The sequence below is a fragment of the Myxocyprinus asiaticus genome, chromosome 22 (genome assembly GCF_019703515.2).
Source record: "Myxocyprinus asiaticus isolate MX2 ecotype Aquarium Trade chromosome 22, UBuf_Myxa_2, whole genome shotgun sequence".
NCBI classification, from domain to species: domain Eukaryota; kingdom Metazoa; phylum Chordata; class Actinopteri; order Cypriniformes; family Catostomidae; genus Myxocyprinus; species Myxocyprinus asiaticus.
This window is the reverse complement of record NC_059365.1, coordinates 45323893-45343992: the sequence shown is the minus strand read 5'-3', so window position 1 is coordinate 45343992 and position 20100 is coordinate 45323893. Positions and strand designations below refer to the sequence as shown.

The following is a 20100-nucleotide window of genomic DNA, read 5'->3' as shown; positions in this document are numbered from 1 at the left end:
CCATGTCTTTTAAATGTGGCAAGATACATGGCAGCGGTCAAAGAGTCTTTAAAATAATTTAAAATAGTTTAGATGACTATTGATTGACCTTTGGTGTTATGTTAGGAATAATTAGCCACACAAGGCCTGCTCTCTTGACTTGAACTGCAGACCAGTGGGCATAGCCAAGGGTGCGATGACACATGTTGTGGGATGTGTAAATACAAATGAGCAATGTGTTGTGATGTTACAAACAAGACAGATTTCAAAACTAAATGTTTCAGCAGGGTGTCAACTATAAATTTTCTTTTTAGACTGGGGAGGAAGTTTTGAGTTCTGAAATGGACAGTATGTTTTTATAGTGCAGTTACCTGATATGTCTAAATATCAAGGAAAATTTGATACTCCATTTAATGACCCCTTTAATAGTGTGTAAATTTATTTCAAGTTTTAATTTGTGTAAATATTCCAGGTTTGTCCTGATCCAAAGATCTGGGTGAAAATGGAAACACGTCTCCTACAATCTTTTAGAAACGGAAGGTCACAACCCCCACACAGCAGCTTTGACCCCGTTTACACCTGGTATTGACCCTTCGCTAATCCCCACCTTAAAAGCATTTCTGACCAATCCTGTTTTAGAAAATGTTTCCGGGTACGATTACTCTGACACGCGTTTGCTATTCTCCAATGAAAGCCAATGAGAATAATGTGTGTTTGAGTAGTTTTAAGCAGTATTTTTTTTAATTATCCAAAAAATTTAAAACACGATGTTGCCGGGTAATAGTGACACGAGGTACCTAGTGTTGGGCACTTCGTTCAGGAGCAGGTTTAGTTATTAGCAATAATGAATAATTATCAAATATAATTATTAATTATTAAAATCAATATAACATTGATTAGAATCAACATTAGCTTTTTAATCCTTTAAATCAACAATCATCAAAGATAACAATCAATGATTAAAATCAATAGAATATTAATAAGGATTAATATTGCTGGGGCACCACCCGGATTAATATTGCCGGGGCATTTCTGACTTCAACTCTACCTGAACATTAGTTCTTTTATGTATTGTTTCAGGTCTCAGTAAAGGCAGTTAGTAAATAAGTGTTCACCGCATCATACAGGGAACCCGCAGGTCCTTAAAAAGTTCTAAAATAACTTTTTACAATTTAAGGCCATAAAAAGTCTTAAATAAATTACAAGTATTACATTTTTTTTGCTGAGGTGTTAAATTTTGGAGCATGAAGAGATGCTTAAAACAGAATCAAAATCATCTCTCTCTATTCTCTCTCTATTCTCTCTCTTTCTCTTTCTCTCTCTCTCGTGCAGCCAGCATATAGCACCTGATGCTTGAGGTTTAGTGTGAGCGCGTGCAGGGAAGCGCATGCAAGCGCATTTTTACTGAATTTACGAAGTTATACATGTATAAACCTGTTAATCCGAAATGCAAATTCCGTTATTCTGCATCTCTGTAAACAAGCGATGTGCTAACACTGTCAAATCAAATCAAATCACTTTTATTGTCACACAATCATAAACACAAGTGCAATAGTGGGTGAAAATCTTGGGTGCAGTTCCGAGCAACATAGCAGTCATGACAGTGATGAGACATATACCAATTTACAATAAACAGATTTACACATCACAATTTACATATCTAATATACACATAATTACATACAACACAATATACAAATAATATATACAATGTACAGTACACAAAACACACAATATAGAATACACATTATACAATAAAAATAGTATATATAAAATATACAGTAGGCTGTATTCTACTGTATTGACATTCAGGCTGTCGGTTGATAGTCAGTTGCCAGTGTGTTGTTAAGAGAGAATATAATTTATGACAGTCCAGTGTGAGATAATAAGATTAATAAAGTGCAGTGCTGATGTATATTGATCATGAGAGATCAAGAGTTCAAAAGTCTGATTGCTTGGGGGAAGAAGCTGTCATGGAGTCGGCTGGTTGAGGACTCAAGATGGCGCCGAGTATGGCTGCTGTGTTCGAGCTCCGAAACAACATTGTAGTTTATTGTTTATTTTGTTTACAATTCTTATGTTTATTGTCTTGGATGTTGTCTGCCTTATTGTCTATGACAGACAAACACTTTTGGACATTGGTTCTGCAATTACACACCGTAAACCGGACTTCAAATTCCTCAATGCCGACCCGCTGTTTACAAACACGCCAGCGGAGCCCTTTGTCTGGGCTGCCTGGCCGTGGAAACGCAGAAGGAAAAGAGGAAGGAGAGCCAGCATTCTCATCAGCATAAGACATCGTGCAAATCGACCCCCGCTACCCAGTATTCTACTGGCAAATGTTCAGTCTCTGGACAACAAGCTCAGCACGGAGGGACTGCTGCATTTTCTGCCTTACAGAAACTTGGATGTCTGTGGAGATTCCAGACCCAGAGGGGATTCCAGAACCCGCGGGGTTCTCCGTGCACCGAGCGGACAGAGCGAAAGACCTCTCAGGTAAAAGCAGAGGTGGTGGTGTATGTTTTTTGATCAACAAATCCTGGTGTGATCAGAGGAACGTACATTCTATCAAGTCTTTCTGCTCTCTTGATCTGGAATTTCTTATGCTTCTGTGTCGACCATTCTGGCTACCGAGTGAATTCACAGCGGTCATTATCACTGCTGTGTACATCCCGCCACAAGCCGACACAGACCGGGCACTCAAGGAACTGTATGGGAGTATAAGTGAGAAGGAAACTGTGCACCCTGAGGCCGCGTTCATTATGACCGGGGACTTTAATAAAGCCAGTTTAAAATCAGTCGCACCAAAATATCACCAGCACATTAGTTTCAACACACGAGGGGACCGGGTTTTGGACCACTGCTACTCTCCGTTCCGGGATGGCTACAAATCCCTCCCCCGCCCACCATTTGGCAAATCGGACCACTCTTCCATTCTGCTTCTGCCCGCTTACAGGCAGAAATTGAAACAGGAAGCACCCACCCTCAGAACGATCCAGTGCTGGTCGGACCAATCAGATTCTACTCTACAAGACTGTTTTGATCACATGGACTGGGAGATGTTCCGGTCCGCCTCTGATGACGACATCGAGCTTTACGCTGATAGCGTAATGTGTTTCATCAGAATGTGCGTAGAGGACGTCTTTCCGACCAGAACTGTACGAATCTATCCGAATCAGAAACCTTGGATCAATAGCGATGTTCGCGCGGCACTTAATGTGCGGACCTCCGCTTTTAATTCCAGGAACGTGGAGGAGCATAAACAAGCCAGTTATGCCCTCCGAAAAACTATCAGAACCGCAAAACGCCAGTACAGGAGTAAGATTGAAGGACAGTTTAACACCACCAACTCTAGAAGCATGTGGCAGGGAATTAACATCATCACGGACTTTAAAGGGGATAAAAACTCCACCATGAACACCGCTGCCTCTCTACCGGATGAGCTAAATACTTTTTATGCTCGTTTCGAGGGAAATAACACCGCCCTCGCGGAGAGAGCTCTCACGGCCGAAGCTACAGAGGTTAGTTCACTCTCCGTCTCAGTAGCGGATGTAACCCGATCCTTCTGACGGGTGAATATCCGCAAAGCCGCAGGCCCAGACGGCATTCCGGGCCGCGTCATCAGAGCGTGCGCGAACCAGCTGGCTGGTGTTTTTACGGACATTTTCAACCTTTCCCTCTCTTTGTCTGTAGTTCCCACATGCTTTAAAACATCCACCATTGTGCCTGTTCCAAAACAATCAAAAATAACTTGTTTAAATGACTGGCGTCCTGTTGCTCTGACCCCCATCATTAGCAAATGTTTTGAGAGACTAATCAGAGATTACATCTGCTCTGTATTGCCACTCTCTCTTGACCCGCTGCAGTTTGCTTACCGCAACAACTGCCCCACTGATGATGCCATTGCATCTACAATACACACTGCTCTCTCCCACCTGGAAAAAAGGAACACTTATGTGAGAATGCTGTTTGTAGACTACAGCTCAGCATTCAACACCATAGTGCCCTCCAAGCTAGATGAGAAACTCCAGGCTCTGGGCTTGAACAGCTCGCTGTGCAGCTGGATTCTGGACTTCCTGTCAAGCAGACGCCAGGTGGTTAATATAGGCAGCAACATCTCCTCATCACTGACCCTCAACACTGGAGCCCCGCAGGGCTGTGTTCTCAGCCCACTACTGTATTCCTTGTACACACATGACTGTGTGGCAACACATAGCTCCAACGCCATCATTAAGTTTGCTGATGACACGACGGTGGTAGGTCTGATCACTGACAATGATGAAACAGCCTACAGAGAGGAGGTGCACACTCTGACACACTGGTGTCAGGAGCACAACCTCTCCCTCAACGTCAGTAAGACAAAGGAGCTTGTGGTGGACTTCAGAAGAAAAGACAGAGAACACAGTCCCATCACCATCAATGGAGCACCAGTGGAGAGAGTCAGTAGCTTCAAGTTCCTGGGTGTCCACATCACTGAGGAACTCACATGGTCCATCCACACTGAAGTCGTTGTGAAGAAGGCTCATCAGCGCCTCTTCTTCCTGAGATGGCTGAGGAAGTTTGGAATGAACCGCCACATCCTCACACGGTTCTACACCTGCACTGTGGAGAGCATCCTGACTGGCTGTATCTCCGCCTGGTACGGCAACAGCACCGCCCACAACCGCAAAGCACTGCAAAGTGTGGTGTGAACTGCCAGACACATCATCGGAGGTGAGCTTCCCTCCCTCCAGGAAATATATACAAGGCGGTGTGTGAAAAAATCTCGGAGGATCATCAGAGACTCCAGCCACCCGAGCCATGGGCTGTTCTCACTGCTACCATCAGGTAGGCGGTATCGCAGCATCATGACCCGCACCAGCCGAATCCATGATAGCTTCTTCCCCCAAGCAATCAGACTTTTGAACTCTTGATCTCCCATGATCAAAATACATCAGCACTGCACTTTATTACCCTTACTCTTATCTCTCACACCGAACTGTCATAAATTATATTATTATTATTATATTATGTTCTCTCTTAACAACTGACTATCAACCGACAGCCTGAATGTCAATACAGTACTACTGTACATTCTATATATATATATATATATATATATATATATATATATATATATATACACTTTTTTTATATATTTGTATTTTTTATTTTTATTGAATAATGTGTATTGCGTATTGTATACTGTACAGTGCATGTTGTTATTTGTATACTGTTGAGTGTAATTATGTGTATAACAGATGTTTAAATTGTGTTGTGTTAATTTGATGTTATTGTAAATTGGTATATGTCTCATCACTGTCACGACTGCTATGTTGATCGGAACTGCACCCAAGAATTTCACACACCATTGCACTTGTGTATATGGCTGTGTGACAATAAAGTGATTTGATTTGATTTGATAAATGATGCTTTTCTCTTCTCAACTGTGATAATAGTTTTTCTTTATTCTGATTCACAGTCTCCGCAGTTATAAAATAAATTGACTGTGTTATTAAACAATTTCTTTTACAAAAAAACATCTGAAAAATATGTGTTATAATTTCACTTTTCATTCCAGCCCACTTAAGAATATTATCAATTCTGTTTGTGTGAATATTTTTCAAAAAAAACGCACCGTTCACAGCAATCTCCCATTCATTCCTATAGGGAGTTCTGCAGAGCTTGTCAGAGCAAGCAACTATAACCAAGGGGGGCGGAGCTTAGCGAAGGGTCATTCAAGATGTGTTTGGGGTGATCGATCACAAGTGGTCAGACGAGACACATTGCTGTTTACACTTGCTGGCTGAAATGCGTCTACTGTGACCACTTGTGTTTGGATTTTGAGGGGAGAGTCTCAGTTTCATGACAACATACATCAATCACTCTGTCATTGTGTTACTGCATGATATTAAAGCGCAATTAAGTCAGAAAAGACAAAGTGCAAAAAAATGCAGTGTTTCTCCCAGATGGAGCTGAAATTTAATCCAAGCACAAACATAACATTTCAAGCAAAATTATCCATCATTTTAGTGGATTTCTATATTAATGTATCAGATGTGTGTACTTCTCATCTGTGTCTCTACATGTTGACTTCAGACATACTGAAGAAGATCTGTGAAGTTCTCATGCTTGTGAATGTATCTGCTTTTTCAAATTTTCCAATTGGACCGTTATTTCCTTTAAATTCTGTCGGTTACGAGCGACTTTAAAAGTCTTGTTTTAGTGCAGCTGTTCACTGACAGCTGAGGGGTGGTGCTTCACTGCTGTCCAGGACACATTCAGGATGGATAACATTTACACCTCAAATGTGTGACCACATTCGTATGTGGTTTTAGACCCTGTTTAGACCTGTATTTAGTGCTGACAACTTGATCAGATCACCCAAAACGCATCTTAATAACAGGTCTAAACAGGGTCTTTTTTTTACCTCAGATCTAAACAGCTCCCTCCCCCTGTTGAATTAGTAGAGGGAAATAGTAAAGTTTTTAAAACTTTTCAGTAAAAAATAAATAAAATAAATTATATATAATCTAGAAAAATTTCTTGATTTGCTTAAGAAGCGTTAAAGTGTATTTTAATAAAGTTCTAAATAATACAGTAAAATGTGTTACAGGAAATTGTTTATCGTGTGTCTCCACAGAACCCTTTAAAATATTTGTTAACATTTATTAAAAGGAAGTGTACTGTGACAAGGAGGAGGGTAGGCAATCGGGCTAATCAGCCGAAGAGAGGGTTAGGTGCAACGAGATGCGTCAGTTTGGGAGAGAGAGAGCTACAGGCAGCTGCCCTGTATGCATTTACGTTTGTGTGTCTTTGTGTTTAAGTTTATTAAAAACATTACTTTGATGCTCCTTCCGATGCGCCATCATAGAGTCCTTGCCACTACTATCCACCCCAGAGGAGCAGCCGCGGCCATCCACCGGGGGACGGAGGAGTTGCTACCGGCCGCCTGGACGCGGAGGAATGGCCGCCGTCTGCGAGGGGAGGAGGGGCTCACTGCCGGCCACCTGGAGCGGTGGGGCCGCTGCCAGGGGTGGAGGAGTTCCCTACCGGCCGACAAAACGCGGAAGGGCGTTCCGTCCACCAGGGGTCGGAGGACTGGCTCCGGTCCGCCCGGGGAGGAGGGGCTGTTGTCCGCCAGAGGGTGGAGGAGTGATCGAGGACCAGGCGACGGCGTGTCTGGGAACCGGCGAGTACGTTTTTCCTCTCCTCTCTCTCTCTCTCTCTCTCTCTCTCTCTCTCTCACTGTCGTTCCACATTGGCCTTTTCCTCTCCTCTTTTTGTTGTTTTGTTTTTCCCTCCCCTTGTCTCCCTCCCAGGACACGGAAGGCAGGAACGGCCTGCCGGCAGGCGGGGCCAGAAGGGGGTTCCTCAGCCTGAGGCAAAGGAGGGAGGAGTGTGACAAGGAGGAGGGCGGTGCCGGGCCGTGACTATGCACGCCCGGCCCCCAATCGGGCTAATCAGCCGAGGAGGGGGATTGGTGCAATGAGATGTGGCCGTTTGGGAGAGAGAGAGCTACAGGCAGCTGCCCTGTATGCGTTTACGTTTGTGTGTCTTTGTATTTAAGTCTAAGTCTAATTATTGTACGATAAGGTTTGGTGAAAAACAAACTGAAATCGAATGTATTATTTAGTGAAAATGCTCACCGACAGTTGATCTCCTGTGTGCGTTCATGAGACTCCAAGAAAGCAAAAAAATATACTGCTCCCGCTTGCGAGATGAGGCGTTCAAGCGAGAAATCACTTTGTTTCGCTTCAAGCGGACCACCAGTGACATTAACAACAGAAATTACAACACAGCTACACACAAAGCAGAGAACAGAACGTGTTCAAACATTTTCTGAAATGTTTGAAGTCTACGAGATAATGCATTTTCATGCCCAGCCTTTTTTGTTTTTGAACCGGAGTACACTAATCAAATCAAACAGAGACAGTTATAGCTGTCTTTAGCATTGTCACGTTTCAAACGGATCTTTTACGATAATGAAATTAATTCACAAACTCAGACAGTTTATTTGTGATAACGTCAACAAAAATGTTTTATAATTAAAAATTATAAAAAAAACAATGACAATAATAAAAACAGTGGGAGATGTGGGTAATATTTTATTTTCTAATTATTTTTGTCTTCTGCTAACCAATACCTTGCTTTCCTTTTTCAACAAACATGAAAGAACGGCCCATTTTGCACTTATTTACACTGGCGGCCAAAAGTTTGGAATAATGTAAAAAATGTTGCTGTTTCGGAAGGAAATTGGTACTTTAATTCACCAAAGTGTCATTCAACCAGCCGCGGCCCATGCATTTTAAGTCTAGGCCTTCAGTGCGATTCACGCCATTAAGAAAACACAGTTTCACAATGAATAAGACACCGTATGCCTATCATACATTACGTGGCAGTCAACTAATAATACCAATTGACATTTTAAAAACACGTCCAAGCAAGAAAGCCAGAACCAAGGAGGTCTGATACCAAGAAAAAGCTCTCTAATAATATTTGCGATTTACATTTTGCTTGCAATACATTTTGTTTCATAAGGGTTACTTTTCAAAACTGGATCCGACACTGAATGCTCAAGCAGCCTAGTTTACACTTAGAAAACTCCTGATGTTGCTATAACAATGCAAAAAGCACTTAACAATTTGCTTGAAGTGAAAATCAGTCCTCCTTTCCTGTTTAATTAATCGCACGATCATACAGAACATCTCAAGTTTTTAAATCCATAAGGATCTCTTTCTCAACGGCAATACCAGCAGTGATGACAGCCGACTCAACAGCAAGATCTCGCGCTCTTCGCTTTCAAATTACGTACATTACTTAAAGCGTGATTGCATCACTCAAGGCCAGCTAGAAGGCCTGGACTGGGACATATCCTAAAGACCACACCCACCAAGAACAAATAAATCAATCTGATTGGCTGATGAATCTGACAATCTGACTTTAGATGCCTATTCACTGCACTGTTCAGGGATTCTGCGGAAATTCTGAAGGCCTGACGGGGTGGAGCTGCTTCGGCTAAGGAGCATGGCTTCGGGCATGCAATTTGTGAAATAGTTGTCACACTTTGCTTGTAAGCATCGAGGAATAAATTCTGATTGGATAAATGTTTTTGTTTTTTGCTGTTCATTTGTAGATTAATTAGGAGTGGAAAGCGATTGCAAATACATAGGCAAAAAGGTCAATGAGAATGAAAGGATGAAAAAATATTTATTTATTAGGCATGTTACACCAGCAGAGAAGGCTTTGCTGGCCCTGAGAAATCGCCACTGCATTCAACTGATCACAAAGTTCAGTCAGGACATTACTAATGTAAAAAACAGCACCATTACTATTTGAAAAAAGTAATTTTTGATCAAATCTAGACAGGCCCTATTTCCAGCAGCCATCACTCCAACACCTTATCCTTGAGTAATCATGCTACATTGCTAATTTGGTACTAGAAAATCACTTGCCATTATATCAAACACTGCTGAAAGCTATTTGGTTTGTTAAATGAAGCTTAACATTGTCTTTGTGTTTGTATTTGAGTTGCCCACAAAAGGTGCGGTACAAGTTAGATTCCTAAGTTTTGTACGGAAGAAGGTTAATGTAAGTATGTGAGATTATAATAGCAATGCTTTGCTTCGTAAGTACCACTTATTAGATAGGTACATTTCATGAGGAACATTTGGGATTTTCAACAAATAATTTGTGCTAAATTCCGCAACCCACACTACAGTTTTTGAGCTCAAGGCCGGTCCACGGGTAAACGCACCTGCTTTGCACTCATGATTCTCTGTCCATTTAGCCGTGCTGATAATTGACCCTTTGATGAGCTCCGCCTGCCTTGGCTAATGTTGCTCGCTCTGAAAAAGCTTTGTAGAACTTCTATAGGAATAAATGGGAGATTGCCGTGAACAGCCATGGTTTTTAGAAAAATATTCGTATAAACAGAATTGTTAATATTCTTATGTGGGCTGGAATGAAGAGTGACACTTAAAAAGCATATTTATCTGAAATTTTTTGGAAAAATGTTTTTTAAATAACACAGTAATTTGATTGAAAACAGAAAAGTGTCATTTAATGTCGATTATACACCTGATAACATAAGTGTAAGTGAACAGAACTGCTCAATGTCTCATAACACACTCACTATGATGCTGTAAAATGTTTATTTATTATTGCCTTTACTAAGACTTGATTCAATACGTTAATTAATTAAGGTTAAGTTATTCATTTTAATTTACCTTGGAGCAAAAATAGGTGTCCTTGCTGATGTTGTACATGTTCATTTGGGTATGAGGGCTGACACAGTTTAATCTATAGCATGCTCTTCTTGAGATTTATTTAAAGATTTTGAAAAATAAATAAAGAAAAAACACTGTGTGTATCCAGTGGGTGGCCAAGCAATATTGTTTTTTTCTTCTTTTTTTGTTTTATTTTACTGTATTGTAGATTTTTTCTCTTCAGTACTTCAGCTTAAGGTCAGCTTTGCTGTGTTTGAGTGTGCTTTAGAATACATTTTACTTACTTTTTTGTTGTTTTTTTATTTTATTTTTATTTCTCAAGCACATCGGAGAGAGTTGGCCAATTTTGTAGCCGCACTAAATTTAGTAAAATGGTTGCACTGGCAGGAAAAATGGTTGCAAAATGCGACCATTAAGCTGCAGTCTGGAACCCTGCAACCACATTCAGAGGTGGTCAAAAACCTGCGTGTCTTCGTTGAGCTTGTTGTGTAAATGCTTATCCGTTTTAATGCATTCAAACAGCAGCGAAGCACTGCCTACTCACCTGTCAATCAATCGCTGCACTTAAATCAAAGTTTAAAACTTTGCCGGTTACGTTTGGCTTTAAAAAGGAATAACTGTCCAATTGAAAAATACACATACAGTGTAAATTATGATAGGTTTTTCTGAAGTGTACTACAGACAGATTAGATGTATAGTAAGCACAAAATTTGTCACTTTAGCTATGTTGTAATTAGTAAAGCTCTATTTGTTGTAGGTAAGGAGTTACATCCGTGAGCACAGTCCGCGGCAGCGGGCGAGCATGGTGCGTGATGGTTGGAAGCGGAGCGTGGCGAGCAGTGGCAGCACCAGTGGCGTAAGTGCTCACAGCAGCAGTAACGCCAGCATGGTGAGCAGCTCTAGCAGCAGCACTGGATCCACCAGATCAAACTCCTCCACCAACATCAGCCGCGCACACAGTGATGGAAACCTAGCCACCGCTGCAGAGCGCATACGAGACTCTAAGGTACTCTTGGCATCAGAAATGCCCTTCATTTTAATATCTGAGAAAAGGTTTATTAGTTGTCATTACCATATGACAAATGAGTATTTGATCATTTCAATTACATTTTAATTTAATTTAAATTTCAGTAATTCCATTCTTTTTATTTTCTTAAGTTTCATAAGGCCTTTGCACACCAAACACAAATTTTTGCTGTGATTTCGCAGTTAACATTTTGAATTGAAACAATGGATTCCTATGAAGCCAATTCAGAATCAGAATCAGAATGAGCTTTATTGCCAAGTATGCTTACACATACAAGGAATTTGTCTTGGTGACAGGAGCTTCCAGTGTACAACAATACAAAAACAGCAACAAGACTTTTAAAAAATAATTAAAATTGAATAAAAAAATAGATAAATATTGAAAAGAAAAAAGTATATATAGAATACTTTCACACCTGAAGCGAACATTCGCATGCCGACAGGAGAAGCGAGAGGAGCTGCTCCAATTACTAAAACCAGTTCACTTGGTGGCGCTAAAGCACTGAAAACTGTTTTGACAACTGACATTAAACGCTAAAGTAACTAGATGGAGAAATCCTGGACCAGCGGTGAGGACCTTAAAAACTGAAACATTTTTTTTCTCATGGGTTCCCTTAACATGAAAATGGTATTGCTGCATCACTGCCTTGCATCCACTTGAACTCTCTGATCTAATGTGTATTGTCTTCATAATGTATTACATTACTGAATTTGTTTGCTTTTGCATTTAATCTTATGTGAGTTCTTTTATATCTCTTATATAATATACAATATATTGTAGCATTTTTGCCTTTTGTATCAGATTTTTAAATAAACAACTTTATGGATCTTAATGGTTTTTCTTTTTCCAAATATAAATATTAATTCTATTACTGTTTTAACATTTGTTTTAACAGTCATTATGTTAGTGCATTACACAGCGATTTTTAACAAATGTCTTGTGCATTATAGACTCGAAGCATTTAGATGTCGTCACCTTTAATTTGTAACATACAGGGTTTTTAACAAATGTACAATACAAGTAGATGTACATGGCAAAAAGATAAACCAGTATTGTTCTAATTAGTTACATTTGTTTTAACAGTCATTATGTGTGTGCATCATTCAGTGATTTTAAACCCTCAGACTATGTATACATGATAATACTGTCAGTCAACTTGTCCAGCAGGTGAACTGAAATAGTTTCTGAAAGTGTCTAGAATGTTTTTTTTAAACAATATATTCATCATCGCTGCTGCATAGAGATGCGTTGTTTTTTTTGTCTGCTCGCTAGAGAACTTGCTTCTGTGTCTTCCGTACTATGATTCCATGGTTGTTTACTACTGAACTTGTCAAGTAGTTCTTCACATCTGTGAAGTGCGAAGGGCAGACCAGCTGAAAGGTACTTTGCGCCACCCACCACACCTGGGTAAAATTGCTTGTTGATTAGCGCAGCCTATTGTAAAGGCGTAAATATGTTAAAGGTGCTATATGTAAGATTGACAACAAGTGTTTGAAATGGGTGCTGCAGTCCAAATTCAAAATATTGGAGAGTTGTCTGCCCCACCCCAGACACAAAGCTCATGTGGGTTGCCAGAATGTTGACACGCAAATTAGCCAACTCAGCATCCGTTTTATAGGATTTCTGGTCTTTAAGCTGTCTCCATCTTCCAAAGGCATCTCCAATATTTATCCTTGTTTTACTACACCTCTGGTCATGGTTGTTTTAGACGGATGGCGAGGTTTTTTATATCTGTTATCGCTGATCCAGTTCGTTTGCTGGCATCCATGGCTGCAGCGCGCAGTGTTGTTTGCCTGCAAACTTGTTCAAATCTGGCAACCCGGCGGTGTCGAAATACTATTGGTGAGTGGGCAGTGGGCGGGATCACAAAGGCCAAAACAAAAACAGAAATTCCGGCCCGGAATGTAAACTTCAAAGTAGAATATACTGGCTGTAGCATTGTTATCGGAGAAGCCAGTATTTCAACTTAGCATAGTTACCGAATTCTCTAATGACATATTATGGTCATTTTATGAATATTACATATAGCACCTTTAACGCTGATCATTCGCCTCGCTTTTAATGTGAAAGGGCTATTCATCTCCGAGTCGTTTAGCATAATCGTCGCGTTTGGCGTGCAAAGGCCTTTAATTGACAGCTAACTTATCAAGTTAACATGTTCAATGCTCATGCAACTTTTTCTCCAAGAAATAAAAAATGTCACTACCATTCCACACAACCAATATACAATCATCAAACATTATACCAACATCCACCAGAAGGTTGATCAAGTTCATGATCAGATCTTTATTCCAGGACAATGGTTTAACAGATGAAGATTTCAAGTAGCACCTAAATGAAGAATTATCCAACTACAAAAATGTTTGGTTTCATAATATCAGTGTAACATTCTCCACTTCTCAAAATAACTTTACTGCAGAAAGAGCCAGGCCAGTTTGAAATCAAGCGGGAATACAGCACATTGGATTTAGTACAACACAACTGGACCTGTCTGTCTGAAATTCTCATTGGTCATTGGATGCTTACATTAGAGTGTGTTGCAGTTATAGTTTAATGAGTTCTCATCATTTAAATCACCCTTATGCAGTCTCAAACTCATATAACCTTTCTTCTGCAGAACATAAACAATTACTTTTAGGTGTGTATATCCATTAGAGCTGTCAAAATTAATGTGTTAACACGTGCGATTAATTCAAATGTTTTAATGCGTTAATTTTTGCATTAGAAGTTGCATTCAGTAACTTTTGTCTTTGTGTCATCTTGGACTTACACTGACATCTAGTGGTTTGGATGCAGCATCATTTAAAATCAATAGTTTTCAGTTTCAGATGTCACTGTAGAAATGTAGTATTCACAGTCAGTCATGATTACTTTAATCAATGAGTGAAAGTATCAAATAACGGGATGGTTACTGAGATTAAGGGAGTAGTATTCAGCTGGTCATGTGATTCTAACATGGCAGCCCCCATGTGCGGACCCTCTCCATGTAGAATAAAACAGCTTTTATAAGGTTACTGATATGACTGGAGTCTTCATTTTAATGTGAGTGCTCATTATTTCATACATAGTGCAAAATTACAATTCATGTCTTTAGGAGTTACACTTTTTTAATGAGGATAAAATTACTTGGTGCACTTTTAACACAATTAATGAATTTTCAATTTTTTACATTTAGATACTGACATTTTATTTAGCTCTGTGTGAGTTCTGAACACTGACTGGAATACAGTGGAACCTTTGCGATATGTCCGGAGTCATTTCAGAGATGCAAACACACTACAGCGATTCCGTGTCAATGATCAAGTGATGGAGAAAAGACCTCTTATAAACCAAACACAGATGGGTGACAAAAATCAAGTACTTTGCAGCCTTTTTAAGGCAGAATTTAATAACCACAGAAGCACTTCAAGAGTTGAGGCCTGTTCACACCAAATCCATGAAGATTCTTTAACCCCTGTACAGTAGGCGATGCTGGTAACAATTATACCTCTCCTGCCCGCATGGTATTTTAGAGCTCCTTGGCCAGCACCCTTCAGCTGTCAGTGCTAGAGATTCATATATTTAATGCTGTTAAAGCATTAATTTACATATTTTGGCATAACTGTTTCATTCTTTTCTTTCCATGATGTTGATGCATTTTGAGAAGTATATAATCTGTATTTTTGTATGCGAGTGAGATGAGCTGTTGGATATTTATTTGCACATGTATTTTGCGAGTATTTTCCAAACAGACTCCCAAAGCCAACTTCTGTTTTTATAATGCCTGGATAATATAACACATGGAATAATGTACATTAGGAGGAATAACAGGTATATTATAAAATATGATGCATAATATTAAAGAAAACACTGGCTAATAGTTTTTATTTAAATTATTGCAATACTTTATTATATTACCCATGGAATAAAAATAGCAGTGTGGTTCTGCAATTCGTTTACAGTAAAATATTGTATGTAAAGAGTCTTTGTGATTTTACTCTCAGCTTAGTCAAATGAATTTCTGAACCTCGCTGCTATTTTTAATGCCATGAGAATATAACAGGCACAGTTATTAAAAACAGGCAAATTTTAAATAATGTACATTAAGACAAAACACCTTAAGCAGACTTTCAAAAACAGACCAGGTTTATGTTTGCACTACAAAGGGTTCATGTGCTGCAGCTATTTATTTTTAAGTATATAATTTTTGGGGGTACTAGCTGCAGGTCCAATGCTGATGTTTGCCAATTGATTAGCGTCACCACAATGCTCTGGATTCAGCAGCTGAAACGACTCCGGGAAAATGAAAAAAGCTCCCATCTCAGTAGTCAGTCAGTTTCATCACAGTCCAAAGAAAAAAAATCTGACCACTCTCCGTAAAAAACAAACAAAAAACTTTGGATTGTCCGCGGACGATTTGTTGAACCTGGTGTGAATAGCGCCATAGGATTGCATTGTTATGAAGAATTGCACCAAAAAAAAAACAGACTTGTTGTGAACAGGCCTTTAGTATTCCATTCCCAACTCACCTGTTCTCTGCATTGCTTTTCATGTGGATTCCACTGCTGAGTTTAACGCTGGATACAGAGTTCGTATGGTCATGTTAATCCAGGAAAAGTCGTGGAATTTAGAAATTGTGTTTTCCTGGCCTGGAAATGTCATGGAAAAACAAGTTAACACTGAATGTTTTGGAGAAGTCAGCACTTAATTCATTCAGGTGTTGCTTATATGCCAATTTTTTGCTTATAACGTCACAAAAACCCCCCCCAAAAAACAACATAAAATTCACAAACCATTACTTAGAGGAGGCGATTATCTTTCATACTAGCCAAAACACAAGGTAATCAGATGCATAAATCATTAGATAATCCACACAAAGCACAGTGTCCACACAGGATCTGGCTATCTGGCATCTTGTAAGCTGGCTGAAAACACGTTGGCTTTCCTGGATAAAATGACATTATCGGAATTGATTTAGCATCATATTTGGGCAGAGAGACATGTGATTGGTGACCGTTACTAATGGCCACCAGGAGATGGCACCAAGAACATGACAGACTCAATGATCGAGTCAAATGGTGCTCATTCTGTGAAATCTCATTGCTAAAATCATGTCTGCATGCTATGCAAACCTTTAGTCCTTGTTGTGTTTGCATGTGTAATTAGTTCTTATGTAAAAATTGTAATGTTGTATTTGTTTGCTTTGTAATGCTATACATTTTGATTGCTTTGTCATATCAACACAACTTTTTTCTCAGTTACAATTGACATGATTGGGAACAAAACAAAAGCAATTTTTTGGAGCCACCTTTTTTTTCTTGATCCTTCCCCACTTTTGTCATAGCAACAGCAGTTGTTATGGCTCTCTTGCGAAAGGTGTCTTTCAGATCCATTTTTCTGGTTTTGTTTTTATTAACATTGGCAATTTTTTGGAACTGATGCAAAAAAACAAACAAAAAAAAAATATATATATATATATATATATATATATATATATATATATATATATATATATATACATACAGGTATATTGCCTAATGTTAATGTATTTGTGTACACTGGTGGCCAAAAGTTTGGAACAATGTACAGATTTCGCTGTTTCGGAAGGAAATTGGTACTTTAATTCACCAAAGTGGCATTCAACTGATCACAAAATATAGTCAGGACATTACTAATGTAAAAAACAGCACCATCACTATTTGAAAAAAGTCATTTTTGATCAAATCTAGACAGGCCCCATTTCCAGCAGCCATCACTCCAACACCTTATCCTTGAGTAATCATGCTAAATTGCTAATTTGGTGCTAGAAAATCACTTGCCATTATAGCAAACACAGTTGAAAGCTATTTGGTTAGTTAAATGAAGCTTAACATTGTGTTTGTTTTTGAGTTGCCACAGTATGCAATAGACTGGCATGTCTTAATGTCAATATTAGGTCAAAAATGGCAAAAAAGAAACAGCTTTCTCTAGAAACTCGTCAGTCAATCATTGTTTTCAGGAATTTCAATGCTTGAAATTGCCCAAAAAACTGAAGATTTCATACAAAGGTGTACACTACAGTCTTCAGAGACAAAGGACAACTGGCTCTAACAAGGACAGAAAGAGATGTGGAAGGCCAGATGTACAACTAAACAAGAGGATAAGTACATCAGAGTCTCTAGTTTGAGAAATAGATGCCTCACACTTCCTCAGCTGACAGCTTCATTGAATTCTACCCACTCAACACCAGTTTCATGTACAACAGTAAAGAGAAGACTCAGGGGTGCAGGCCTTATGGGAAGAATTGCAAAGAAAAAGCCACTTTTGAAACAGAAAAACAAAAAGAAAAGGTTAGAGTGGGCAAAGAAACACAGACATTGGACAACAGATAATTGGAAAATAGTGTTATGGATCTTAACCCCATTGAGTTTTTGTGGGATCAGCTAGACTGTAAGGTGTGTGAGAAGTGCCCGACAAGACAGCCACATCTTTGGCAAGTGCTACAGGAAGCGTGGGGTGAAATGTCACCTGAGTATCTAGACAAACTGATAGCTAGAATGCCCAGGATCTGCAAAGCTGTCATTGCTGCATGTGGAGGATTTTTCTATGAGAACTCTTTTTGAAGTAGTTTAAGAAGTTCTGAAAACAAAATTTCATATTGTAATAGTAAGTTTTCACATTATTAATGTCCTGACTATACATTGTGATCAGTTGAATGCCACTTTGGGTACATTATTCCAAACTTTTGGCTGCCAGTGTAAATAGAAATGAACATTATCCAAGATTAATAAGTGTGGTAAAAGTATTGTTTGTTGTTATTTTACGCTAGCTATTGCATTTTGTAATATTCACTTTAGAATCATATTGTAAAGAGTAACACAATTTTAACACTGCTTACTTCATACCGTTGATCATCTCGTTGCTGCTGGCAGACGCATGCAACAATGTAAAGAGGAGGTTATCTTGCTGATAGACCACTCTCCTCTCTTTCTTTACTTGTAAACACACTCATGCTGGTTTCAGTCAAGTCTCTAACAAGTCTTCTCGGGAAGTCTCCCCTCGAAGCAACAGTAAAGCCGTTCACACACTTGTGTTGTGAAAGCTAACAGGCGCCATCTAATGCACCGATCCAATAGGAATAATTATTCAGTGTTATATTATTATAATGAACCTTGGTCCCACAATAATAATACAGTATTATATAATATTCAACTGGGTTCCAAAAAAATTAATGTGGGAAGTTCTTTCACAAAATTTTTTTAGTACAAATATATTTAGGTAAATAATTCTTTTATTTTTTATTTTTAGGCTACTATGTATTATGGTATATGGGTGCATATAAATGAAAACAATTAAATATCATTCTTCCTTGTGTTTAGTTGAAATGATGGTTATCCTGAAAAGAAAAACAAATCACATTTAAGCTATTTCAGAGCAAATCATTTCAATTATCGAGATATAAATTGAATATTGTCAATTGGCTGAACAATTTTGAGATATAGTTTTTGTAGCCATATCACCTAGCACTAGTGTGTTGGTGCCCTCATATTCCTAACCAATACTCAATATCTTGATAATGTTAATAAGTTATTACAATGACATCTATTCTGTACTATCTTCATGTTTTTGCAGAAACGATCCAAGCAGAGGAAGATGCAGCAAAAGGTGTTACGTAAGCGACAGCTGAAAGAGCAGAGACAAGCACGTAAAGAGCGATTGAGCGGTCTCTTCCTCAATGAAGAAGTGCTGTCACTCAAAGTTACAGAGAAGGAAGACCATTGGGATGATGTTGATGTGTTGATGTGACAATAGTGAATGATTCTGTGTTCCTTCTAAGCCTCTTCCATACAGCATCAGTCACTTGTCTCTACACATCTCTCTGCCATCAGCAGCTAAACATTACAAATACACATCTTTAGTTGTATTGACCAAGCAAAGTCTCTCCACGGCCGTAACAACTGTCTGACACAAAATATCAAAAATGCAAAATGCAGTCTGACCAAACATATCCTCGTTCATATGATTGAGAAATTAGGATTGACGAAAAAAGGTGTCTTGTAAGTAGGGATGGTCCAATTGTTTGGCCATGTCATCACGTGACTCTGGGGAATACAGCCCGTTGTAAGTGAACAAACTTGATTCAGCAGTTAAGATTGATCCAGTGTGACAGGTGTGGCGTATATGAAAAGCTTGTTTACAATATGTGTCTTAATTATCATCTGCAGAGGTAGCTTCTCATTTTCTGCCAGGCATAGGTATGACGATAATGACATAGGTGTCAAGTTGTGGTATATTTCAAACATCTTTATTAAATAACTCCAGAGTAGGGATGTTCCGATACCATTTTCTTTAGAATGAGTACCGATACTTTATTTCTGATACTCACTGATACCGAGTATGATACCTGTTTTTTTTTTTTTCTGAACTCCATATCAACAGATTATTTCAATTTTATCTTCAAAATTGTGTTTAAATAAATGAATGAATTAAAACTTTAATCAAATAAAAATATAACAATTCATTTTCAACATAATATTGTATAATTTTTTTATCAAATGAAGTGCTTGTATACAGAACCTCACAGCACAATCCAAAATACAGCATTGGAGTTCTATTTTGTCAAATAAAGTGCTGCATAACAGAGCATCAAAGATGTGAGATATTGCTTAAATATAATACAATTACCATTGATTTATTATTATTAGTAATAGCAGTAGTAGTAATAATACAGAGAATATTACATAACTGTACATTAGTGATACATTTCTGTCATACTTTTTTTTTTTCATTTAAATTTAGCTTTTATTTTGCAATATTTCTGTGTGATGACAGTAGCTTTTCAGTCTGAAATAGCAGGTTGCTATGTGACTCAAAGTGATTATTAAACTGCAAAATCCTGCTATTTAATTAAATATGTACTCTGTATGTC

General features: G+C 38.7%; 1 protein-coding gene across 2 annotated transcripts in view; it reads left to right on the top strand.

Moving 5' to 3' along the window:
- Positions 1–19692, top strand: part of LOC127413325 (protein FAM199X) — a 46278-nt gene extending 26586 nt beyond the window's left edge. Inside the window, exons 6-7 of one of the 2 annotated variants that reach the window (XM_051650367.1) lie at positions 10944–11192; positions 18804–19692. In XM_051650367.1, coding sequence (XP_051506327.1) covers positions 10944–11192; positions 18804–18977 — 423 coding nt within the window. In that variant the 3' untranslated portion in view covers positions 18978–19692. Of the gene's footprint in view, positions 1–6831; positions 7154–10943; positions 11193–18803 lie in introns of those variants that run through there. The other variant, XM_051650368.1, reaches the window with a different exon arrangement.
- The last annotated feature ends 408 nt before the right edge of the window (positions 19693–20100 follow it).